Raw genomic sequence first — 11,766 nt, forward strand, 5'->3', positions numbered from 1 at the left:
GCCAAGCTGTGATAACTTCCTCATAGTTTAGCCTCATAGTTTGCTCTTGACTTTAGGAGTAATTTTTGCTGCATCTTCCCATCTCATTTAAGGTCAATTTCTGTACTGCAGTTTGCTTACTAGTCACTTTTATATATTTTTAGCAGAGATATTTTGAATTCTTTGTAGATTGGAGATTTGAGAATTCCATGACTGCAGCAAATCCAAATGAAGAGGACCCAAAACTTGAAGATTCCAGCTCTCCACCTAATGAAACCAAAGTCTACTGCCAAACCCGAGAGGACCATGATCAAAACAATGTCTCCAAAATCAAAATGATTCATATATTATAATTTTTTATTTTATAAAGCAATGTATAAATACAAAATAATGTAGTGAATTATATTGTGTTGAATATTGTATATATTTTCTTTTGCATGGATTTAGTTAAAATGGTAATTAGTTTCTAACTTTAGTTATTTTTTACATAAAGTTTTCTGTTTTGATATATTTTTATTATTATGCAAAAATTTAATAATATATAGGCTTTTCTATTTATTAAAAAAAGAAAAAGAAAAAAGAGAAAACCCGGGTTCAGTGCGAAACCCGGATTCCCGGTTTTAAAGAATTTGGATTCATCCGAGTTTCAACTCGGGTCATAACCCGGATTAGCCGGGCCGGACTGGACCCGGTCTAAGTTTGAAATTCAGTTTTCGGGTTGGGCATATCCGGGTACCTGGTCCGAAACTCGGATGAATAGTCTTACTATTCTATAGTTCTATTTAAACTCCCTCCTTTCAGAATTGGAATGCAATATATGGAATTTACCTGTAGGGCATTTCAGATATTCAACTAATTAAGATTTTGTAGATATTTTCATATCATTTAAATAAATTTTTATTATTATTTATTTTACTACCAATAAATTTATAATAGCTTTCATTACTGACGTTATATATTCTAATCGGCGTAACAATATAGACGCCGGTGCATTTATCAATTACCGGTGTTTCATTGATCAATTTTTGGCATTTTGTAAACGCTGCCAATACTATATAATTATTACCAGCGTAACACTATAAACGTTGGAAAACTACTTATGTACCAGCGTAAAATTAATCAATAGCCGGCATTTGTTCAAACGATATAAATGCCAAAAAATTCAACATTTTACCAATGCAAACTTTATTAATTGTCGGCGTTTTATGAAACGCCGTTGACGCTATATATTATCATCGGCGTAATATTATAAACGTCAGCAAACACGGTTAATATAACGACGTATAATCAATAAATTAGGGGCGTTTATTTAAACGCCACAAACAATCTATATTATTACCGACGTAACAATATAAATGCCAGGAAACTATTACTTTCTCGGCGCATAATTACTATATTGGCGGCGTTGTTATAAACGCCGCCAAAGCTATATATTAGTACCGGCGTAACAATTTAAATGCCGGGAATCTCAATAATTTACCGGCAGAAACATTAAGCGCCGGTAATTTTATATATCTACCGGCGCATAAACAAACGCCACGTATATAAACGCCGCCAATTTTGCCTTTTTTTGTAGTGAATATATAGTTTTTATTTATAATAACAATATCAAACAAAAAGTTGTGTTATTTTATTAAAGTAGAGAGAGATATTGTAAATATGCTCACAATCTTCCCGTCATGTAGAGAATGATTGAGAATTATCTTGAAAAAATATCTGTCATATTACTTGACTCTCAAAGTCTCTCTGGCCTTGAGAGTTGTCAAGGTCGGATAGTTTGTAACAATTAAGTAATTAGACATTCTTGTAAGACATGTTTTTTAAGGTTATTCTCAACCATTCTCTACATAAAAGATAGTGTGTAAATATATTCTTCTATCTAAGCTTTTGTTTAATAATATAACACATGGGAATATTTGTTTGACATTGTTAATTCAAACAACATGCACTAATTTGTTTGTAGTATTTTTTGTAAAATATTGTATGACATTGCATAAATAACCTTAGACCCGTTTGGGAATTAGCGTATATTTAAGTGTACACTAATTCCTGAATTGTCCAGTGTGGACAATTTGAGATTATATTATCTGTATTACACATTCTTGTTATTCCTACTGAACACATTTAGTATGAAGTTTTGGTGTCTTCCTTTCTTTTTCTCTAGGTATACTGTTCATAGGGTCAAAATGCCTCTATGTGAACATGTATACTTGGAGAATACGGGGAGGTGCTGTGGAAATTTCTATCGACGTGAAAAGTAGTAGAGTGACGAAACTTGCGTAAAATGAATAATATAATCTAGAATGGGATAGGACCAACTACCTTATCGAAAGAGTAGTTTGAATTGGAGCATGACATACACGTGTATTATAGTATACTACATGTTACTAATAGATAGATGGTTTTAAAAATGGATAAAAGTTGGATGCGTCTAGGCAATAGATTTGGAAAGGATTACATACCCTATGCACGTGGAGTAAGAACCTTCATTAATTTTGCAAGAGCCTCTGCTGATAGTCGTGGTTACATTAAGTATCCATGTTGAGATTGTAAAATTTTTTGTGTGAAAGTGTTGAATGAAGCTGAAAGTCATATATTTGTTAACGGTATGGATTTGGGATATACTCGATGGATATTGCATTGGTGAGCTGTATGCACAATCAGCGGATGGATTATTCTATCATCCGAATTATTTGCAGCACGTTGATGATGATTATGAGCGAGATGAGATAGAGAAGATGTTGAGTGACATTGGAGCTGGGATATTTATGGATGAGGTTGACGACAATGCCTCAAGTGGCTGAGTGACTGATTCTGAAAATTTTCCTGTAATGTGGGAAGATGCAAAGCGTGAACTTTATCCAGGCTGTACAAAACATTCCAAAATGTTGTTTATTGTGTGGTTGCTTCACATTAAGTCATTGTGTGGGATGTCAACCAAAGCAATAAACATGGTATTAGACTTATTTAACGAGATGCTTCCTGAAGGGTTTGCATTGTCAAAGAACTTTTATGAAGCGAAACAATTCTTTTTTTTTAATAAAAAAAAGTCAGAGCCCCATGTACAAGAGGGACCCCTACCCCAATATTATTAAAAACTCTCACTTATGGTGGAGGAATACCTTTATTACAAAAAAATCCCTAAAAGCATCATTTCTCTCTAATAAAAACCAATCCCAACCGATCCATGCGAATCAATCCGCTAAGTCGAGTACACTCAAAATCCAAACCAACAAAGTTTGTATTATCCCCCATTGTCCCCTTCTTTGCTAAAAAATCCGCTACCATATTAGCTTCACGAAACACATGTCTAAAACGTGCATTAATCTCCATTGAGATCTCCTTTATCTCCTCCCAAAAATTCCAAAGAAACCAAAGTCGGCAAATTCTGGAGGCAAGCCAACTCATGATAACCAAAGAATCTAACTTTACCAAAACATTATGAAGCCTTAAGTTTTTACAAATCCTCAAACTATCTAATAAAGCACAGCATTCAGCAACCGTATTTGTAGCAACCCTGTAATGGTGCACAAATCCAGCAATGCATTTACCTTTGTAGTCTTGAATAAAAGCCCCACCTCCCGCCTCTCTGGGATTTAATCGAGCCCCACCATCAACATTCAATTTTACCATTCCCCTTCTCGGCCACTCCCATTTCACAAAGGTCACTTGTATGTTTTTAATAGGAACAATCGGAATATTCAACCCCTTCATAACTAACAAATCAGTCTTCTTTATAGCCTGGAACTTATTCACGTTGCAGGAAATATTTTTAATCATAATTTTCACATGTTGAATAATACTCATTACCTGAAACAGAACCCCTTCCATCCTTGCCGAACACCTTGCTTTCCAAAGACACCAGGAAATTACAATAGGCATCACTCCATGGATCCAGCCTGCTGGATTTTGTTTTGCAGCTCTCCTCCACCTAAATGCCATCATCCCTCTCCAGTTTCTAATCTACGGCAACCTGATTTGACAAATATTAACAAAATATTTCCAAACCATTTGAGCATTCGGCCCTTCACACATTACGTGCTGCAAAGTTTCAATATTAGGCGTTATACAACAATGACATTTAGAAGCTAACGGGATGTCCAATCGCTGAATAACATCATCCGTCTGCACTAATCCTCTTTTAGCCCACCAACATAGAAATGACATTTTTTTTGGAATTTTATCAAGCCAAAGCCACTTCCTCCACTCACAAGTTACACCACGTTTTCTGCATATTTCTCAGGCTGATTTTATGATGCCCTCAAATCCCCATGCACGGATACGGGAAAATCGAGACGTCCGGGTGATGACATCACGGGTCACCACCCTAACGACGTGCCAAGTGTGTGTAAAAAAAACAACGAATGTGCACGAGAAATACGCAGTGGACAGCAAAGCCAATAACTAAGTACCAGAATTTTTCTTAATTTAATACAAAGCTGTTCAAAACATACATAATAAAATATTACAAAACACAAATATAGCTTTAAACCAAGCAACAAAGCTTAAACTTTAACTTCAGCACCCCGGCGAAGCCGCATCCTCGGGCTTAGCCTCCTCCTCCTCATCCTCAATCTCTACACCAAAATCTACGGTACCAAAAATGGTGCCACAGGTAAGTAAAATCTAAACACCACCAAATAAAAACATATAAAACTCAATCAATATGCATGAAAGGATGCCAATGCACAAAACCCATAAAATCATATTTTTTCCACGCACTCCAAAAATCCCATTTGGCCCAAAAGCATAACCTTTCCAAATATCATGTCAAAAGTCACATTTGGCCCATATCAAACTAAAACCATTAACCAATTAATCCGTATGCACCATGACCTCCCCTAGGGGTCATCGGCACACCTTGGCTCCAGTACCACACCACAGATAACGACCACGTATGTGACACCTAAACGAGCGATGCCCAGTTCCGCGCACCGCACGTTCATAGCGAAGCATCCTCTAGCCCTCGCTAGCGAAGGGCCACGGAGTCGGTGTGCAGAGCGATGCCCGGTTCCACGCCCGGCGCGTTGGTAGCCAAGCATCCTCTAGCCCCCGCTCCCGTCGTCGCCCAGCGACAACTCAGGGGACGTCACTCAGTTTATTACGCTCCCGAGTGACCAGAGGAGCTCCACCGGGGTAATACCCCATCCTGGCTTGGGCTCGTGAGACACACGCACTTGAAAATCCACTTACGCCAATAAAACAGGATTTTCTCAAATTAAATAAAACGCACGTGCATGCACCATATAAATGCAAATTCAATGCACAAAATGATCAATCAACTATAAATCAATAAATCAAGCAGCTCCGTTCTCCATCCATACGACCCCCGAACTCCTCGGACTCAGTTCGGAATCAGCCAACCAACAAAAAATAATTATTGAATGAACAAAATATATTTAAATCTAAAAGTAGGGTTTGGAAAATACTTACAGTGCTATATGGTATTTTTAGAAAGCTCGCGGAGTTGCAAACGGCGGAAGAAAAGCAACATAACAGTGAAATTTCACTATGGTCGTGGGTTGTAAAATACCCACTTTTGAACAGGGACAAACCAAAGCTCGAGATTGATAGGGAATGGTCTAAGGATGTTTATGAAGCTAAGGGAAGTGGAGTTTGGCCGTGGGTGGCGGCGAAAATGGTGGTTGAAGGGCTAAAATGCCCAAATCGGAAACTAGCTCGTGGGAGCTGTTCCGGCGACTGTTAGAGGCCGGAAATGGGTGGGTTAGGATGGCAAGGAGTCGATGATGAAGTGGTGAAAAGGTGGTGGCCGGAGGTGGAGCGACGGCGGCAGATCGGAGCAAAAACCGTGTGGCTTGATGGGCTTTTTCCGGCTAAAACGCGGCTCCGTTGGCGGTGGAAATTTGTGGGGTGGTTCACCGGAGGGAGGGGAAGAAAATGGTGGGGGTGGTGTGCTGCATGGTGGCCGGCGGTGGTGGGTCTGGGCAGCTGGTGTGTTCGGCGTGAAGGAGAGGAGAGAGAGAGAGAGAGAGAGAGAGAGAGAGAGAGAGAGAGAGAGAGAGAGACGGACGGGGGAGGGGTTCGCGCGGGAGAGAAAACCAGGGAGGAGAAAAAGAAAGAAAAAGAAGGAAAAAGAGAAAGAAGAAAAAAAGAAAAGAGAAAAAGAAAAGATGATGGAAAAGAAATGAGGTCCAGTCCTTACTCCGGAAACCAAAACAGATCTACCGAAAACGACATTAAAAACCGTAAAACGACTAAATAAATAAAACACAACATCAAATAAAATAAAAACCAATTTAAAACACAATAATTTAAAATAAATAAACCACTATATTAATTAAATTAAAAACAACCCTTCAGTGAAAATACACGTAAAAGCGGGTCATCACAGATTTTGTTGTAAACTTTCCCTCCAAAGAATTCTTCCATGCAATCACATCTGCCCTGTTCTTTGTCTTTATTCCAGCTTCACGGATCTGTTGTATTGCTTCCGCTAGAACTAAATCATGTAGAGCTTCAAAATCTGGCCCCCTCTCATACCATTGGTAAAAATTAAAATATCATCTGCATAAAGTAAATGAGAGATGAGATTACCTCCCCCTGGAGGATAAGGCTTAGTAAGCCCCAAACTGAATTTTTGATGCAACATGCGGTAGAGAAGTTCCTGCAACAAAATAAATAAATACGATGCCAAAGGATCACCTTGCCGTACTCCCCTCGAAGCCTGGAAAAAACCTTTCGAACAACCATTCAACATAATCGAATAATATGGAGAAGAAATAGCATTGAATACTATATTCCTCCAATTATCAGAGAATCCCAATCTACGTAAAACTTCGAGAAGAAATTTCTAATTCACACAATCATAAGCCTTTGCCATATCAATCTTTAGCATCACATTACCCCTCTCACCTTCCTATTCATCCCTTGAACCAATTCTTGTGCCAAGGCCATATTATCAAAAATACTCCGACCAGGGATGAACGCTGCCTAATCTTTAGAAATAATTTTATCAAGAATAGGAGCGAAACAAGTAACCATCATTTTTGTCATAATTTTGTAAACCACCGAACAAAGACTAATAGGCTGAAACTGACCAAACCCCACAGGTTCTTCTACCTTAGGAATCAACACCAAATATGTCGCACCAAAAAACTTAGAAAAAGGTTTACCTTCAAAAACTTCCCTTGCCATCTCTACAAGATCATCTTTCACAATGTCCCAAGATAAAGTAAAAAAGGAAGCTGAAATTCATCCGGCCTCGAACTACTGTCCAAAGGAATAGATCGAAGGGCCCTATATACTTCCTCTTCCAACGGAACCCTGCACAATGCCTCATTATCCTCTTCGGTAACAACTGGAAATAACAAATCCAGTTTCGGTTCCATAGTGCTGACTTGAGACCTAGAAAATAGCCCCTAAAAAAACTAGACAGCCTCCATATGCACTGCCTCTGCCGAATCCAAAATCCTTCCCTCGTCCAATACAATTTAACCACAGTTTTATTTTTTTTTTCTTTACCCTCATAGCAGCATGGAAAAACTTTGAGTTAGATTCCCCTTCAGCCAACCATTTTATACGAGATTTCTGACAAGCTAACATCTCCTCCTAATTAACCCATTGCAAATGAGTCTGTTTCGCATGCAACAACTCCTCTTCCACCTGATCTGAAAAATTTATGACTAACTCTTCCTCAAGGCATAGAATCCAGTCTTCAATTCTATGAATTTCCACCTCAACCCAACCAAAAACTTCTTTATTCCATTTCACCAACTCGCATTTTTACCTTTTTAATTTTTTATAAATCCGCACTGTAGCACAACCTTCTATAGGTTCCCCCCAACTCTGTCCTACCAACGGCATAAACCAATCATGGGATCCCCACATTCGTAGGAATCTAAACGGCTTCACTATTTTTTGATTTTTCTTAAACAATTGAAACAACATTGGAGAATGATCTGAGGATGATCGTGGAAGATAGCTATAATTCGACCCCTCAAATAAATTGATAAGCTGCATACTAACCAAGATACGATCCAGCCAAGCCCAAATAAGCCTCACACCATTCCGCCCATTACAGCAAGATAATTATTCCCTCGACTAGGAGAATCAATCAAAGCACAATCATTTATCCATCTATTAAAATTAGCTTTTGCCCAAAGAGCCTTAAAAACGCCCCCAATTTTTTCACTATCAACTCGAATAATATTAAAATCCCCCCCAAATCAGCCAAGGAAGCCCCTGAGGATCTTGTAGCCTGAGATAATCCCATAACTCCAATCTTTTATTCTGGAAATAGCTAGCATACACAAACGAAGTTAAAATGCACCTCGACCCAAACGAAAACCAACCAGAGATAGCTTGATCTGAAAAAGAAATAAGCTCAAACTCCAAGCCAGCCGCCCAAAACAACCAAAATTTCCCCCCCACTTCAGCATTATTCACAAAGGAGGGAAATCCCATCCATCTCGTCCAACGTCTACATTTATTCTCACCTAAAAAAGGCTCTAAAATAGCCACCACCAACAGTCGGCTTTTATTCAAAATATGCCAAAGACGAAACTTCGACGAAATAATACCCCTAATATTCCAAATCAAAATAGACATAAAAAAGTCAAATAAATTTTTTGGAACATATACGCCGTTCCAAAGCAACAATCGATTTCTCTTTTCTCAACCCCTTTACCTTTTTTAAAGGAACATGCGTGTCAAGATCCGAATCAAAGACTTTGGCAGCCAATTCATTCAATTTACCATCTTGTTCTCCTTCAGAATCCGCTTGACAAGATTCCCCTGTTTCCAAAACGTCTGAATTCAGAAATACATCTTCTCTAGCCAAACCACCGAGTTCAAATTCCAAAGTTTCATCAATCATCCGCAATAAACTTCTCGGACCAGCATCATTTGAATTCTGCAGTGACTCTGAATCTGACCCTGAAGAACCTTCATCCACCATATCACTCCATTTCGCTGGACTATTATCTTGTGAGTGAATCGGCAACACAATCTCCAAAACTCCATCCTTTCCCAACCCATTATCCCGACCATGACCCTCTGTGGAAACAACATCCTGAATTTCTAAGACTAATCCAGGTGCCACCTGCTGTGACCCATTCATAATTGGAGACACCTGCTGTGTCCCACTCAAATCTGTCCCCATCTGTTGCATTCCACTCAACTTATCTTGATCTTCCGATATCAGAACAGGTTCCACCTGCTGCATCTCACCTATCTCTTCTTCACAATGATCATAACTCACACCCAACTGAGAAATAAAGAAAATTGGCACTCTAGATCCAGTATTAACGACTTGGCGAGCTCTAGCATTTTCCAAAATCTTCTGTCGTCGAGACTTCGAATTCTCTCCTAATTCAAATTGCACGGTTTTCTTCCCATTTTTCCTATCATCATTCAAAACTTCCTTCCATTCAAACTTTCCAGATTTAGTATGTCCCCCTCCTCCCGAATCAACCTTTTTCTTCTTAATCTCACGTCCCCGATTACACCTCAGTTCCGTGTGCCCCTGTTTATGACAGGAGGCACAATAACTTGGAACTGTTTCGTAAAATATTTCCTGAAAGTGGCTAGATTCTCCATGAGGAGGACCCAACCAGAAAGAATTCCACAAAGGGCAGGAAATATTTACCTCAACAGAAATTCGAGCTGCTTCAGGCCATGTAACGCAAGCTATAGCGTTATCCCTCTTCAAATATTTTCCAAGACCATCCCCAATGCTCCGTAGAATTGATTCCTGAAAATAATTTGGTGGAAGCCCCAGTAAAGATAGCCACACCAGAACCCAAGGTGAATCATCTTCCTCAATGAACTCGGGAGACCAATGAAACAACCGAAATGGAACTCCAAGGACTTCAGAATTTCCTCTAGCGATCACTGAAATAAAATCCTCTTCCAACACCATCCTAACGAGAACATTTCATGGGTTTCTCAATTGCCCAATAACTGGTGATACCTTCAGCCCCCATTGATTCTGTATAAAACCCCTGATTTGATCCAGAGAAGGTCTTCAACACAGAAACTTTAACACGATAGAAAACCAAAAAGGTTCAGCCGAACTCTGTACCTCCACTTTTGAAAACACGAAATACATCTCACCATCTTGGAATTTTGGATCTCTATGAGGAATGTGAACGCTAGGCAGCAATTGAGGATTTGATCCCACCACTTCTACAAATTGACGTCCAGAAGGTTCCTTTCCAGCCTTCCCATCCGTAGGCTTCTCAAGCAAAACAGAGGAATGCTCGACCTCTCCCCCAACCTTCCCAAGAACAACCGGCGGCAGCATAGGGCCGGCACCCAACACCATGCGAAGACCACCCTAGAGCCCCAAGGTTGAGAGAAAAAAAAAAAAAAAAAAAACCTAACGCCACGTCACACCTTACTATCCTATGAAGCGAAATAGTTGAGAAAGGGATTAGGGTTTAAGTATAAGTCTATAGATGTATGCAAGAATGATTGTGTTTTTATTTTGAAATGAGAACAAGGAGAAACAAGCATGTCCTGCATGTGGAGAGCCGAGGTGGAATGGTAAGAAAAGCGTGCCGATTAAGGTCTTGCAATATTTCCCATTAAGACCTAGGTTGCAAAGATTATATATGTGTAAGAAAAGCCTTACTGACTCACTTGCGTGGCAATCTTTTGATAATCAGTATCCAGAGTTTGGGATAGAAGCTTGTAACGTGTGCCTGGGACTCGCAACCAATGGATTCAACCCATTTGGGAATATGAGTATAAGTTATAGCACTTGGCCTGTAGTGTAGGTTTCGTACAATCTTCTACCATGGAGGTGCATGAAGGCGCCTAACTTTTTGTTAACTTTACTTATCCCTGGCCTGAGATTACCTGGGAATGACATTGACGTATATATGCAGCCGTTGATTGAAGAGCTGAAAGAGTTATGGGAAACAGGCGTAAGAAGTTATGATGCATCCACGTCGACAACTTTTCAAATGCATGATGCGATAATGTGGACGATAAATGACTTTACGGCATATGAAAATCTTCCCAGCTGGAGTAGTAAAGGGAAGTTAGCATGTCCAGTGTGTAATAAAGAAACTACTAGTGAGTGGTTAAAATATTCTCAAAATTTGTGTTTCATGGGTCATCGACGTTAGCTACCAATAAATCATGCATGAAGAATAGAATCTGCTAAATTTGATGGGCGAGTAAAGGATAGAATTGCGCCAAATGAGTTGTCTGGGGAAGAGATACTGGAACAATTGGTACATGTGGCAGCGAACAATTTTGGCAAAGGTCGGGGAAAGAACAAGAGAAAACGAGGCGTAGCATAATTGAATTGGACAAAGTGTATTATTTTTTTTGACTGCCGTATTGGTCGTAGGAACGAGTGCAGATTATGATAATAGTGGAGATAGAGATGACACTCTGATTGTAGAGGCCTACCAGGAAGATGGAGAGGGTATTAACTTATTTGTTAACCTCGGTGCACTCGAGTTGCTCCCCTTATGTAGAGATGACGTCCCACTCGTCCATCTTGACCCGTCCGTATTAAATGATCATTCAATTCAAGAAAGTGAGAAAGAAGAAGAAGACAAAGAAGAATCTGGGAAGAAAGTGGATAAGGAGGACGAAGAAGAGGTTGATGACAATGAAGAAGATGTTATAGAGAGAGATTCTGAAACAAGCATGGAAACCCCTTGAGGACTCCTCACCTGATGAGTCCATTCCTGAAGATGAAGTCAACACTATAGAGAACGATGCACAGTCGACACCTACTAGTAAGGAAATGTCGTTGATAATTAATTATATAATTAATACTTTTGTCTCAGTAACTATATACCTTTAAAA

General features: G+C 39.4%; 1 protein-coding gene across 1 annotated transcript; it reads right to left on the reverse strand.

Annotated features, from left to right (window-relative positions):
- Positions 1-3,129: 3,129 nt before the first annotated feature.
- LOC122304823 lies at positions 3,130-3,921 on the reverse strand. Its single transcript, XM_043117087.1, has one exon. It carries the CDS (start codon positions 3,919-3,921, stop codon positions 3,130-3,132), a length of 792 nt encoding a protein of 263 aa, XP_042973021.1.
- Positions 3,922-11,766: the final 7,845 nt, after the last annotated feature.

The sequence above is a fragment of the Carya illinoinensis genome, chromosome 3 (genome assembly GCF_018687715.1).
Source record: "Carya illinoinensis cultivar Pawnee chromosome 3, C.illinoinensisPawnee_v1, whole genome shotgun sequence".
Classification (NCBI taxonomy): domain Eukaryota; kingdom Viridiplantae; phylum Streptophyta; class Magnoliopsida; order Fagales; family Juglandaceae; genus Carya; species Carya illinoinensis.

Coding starts and splice junctions, on each gene's coding strand:
- LOC122304823 (XM_043117087.1), bottom strand. CDS start 3,921: ATGGCATTTAGGTGGAGGAGAGCTGCAAAACAAAATCCAGCAGGCTGG.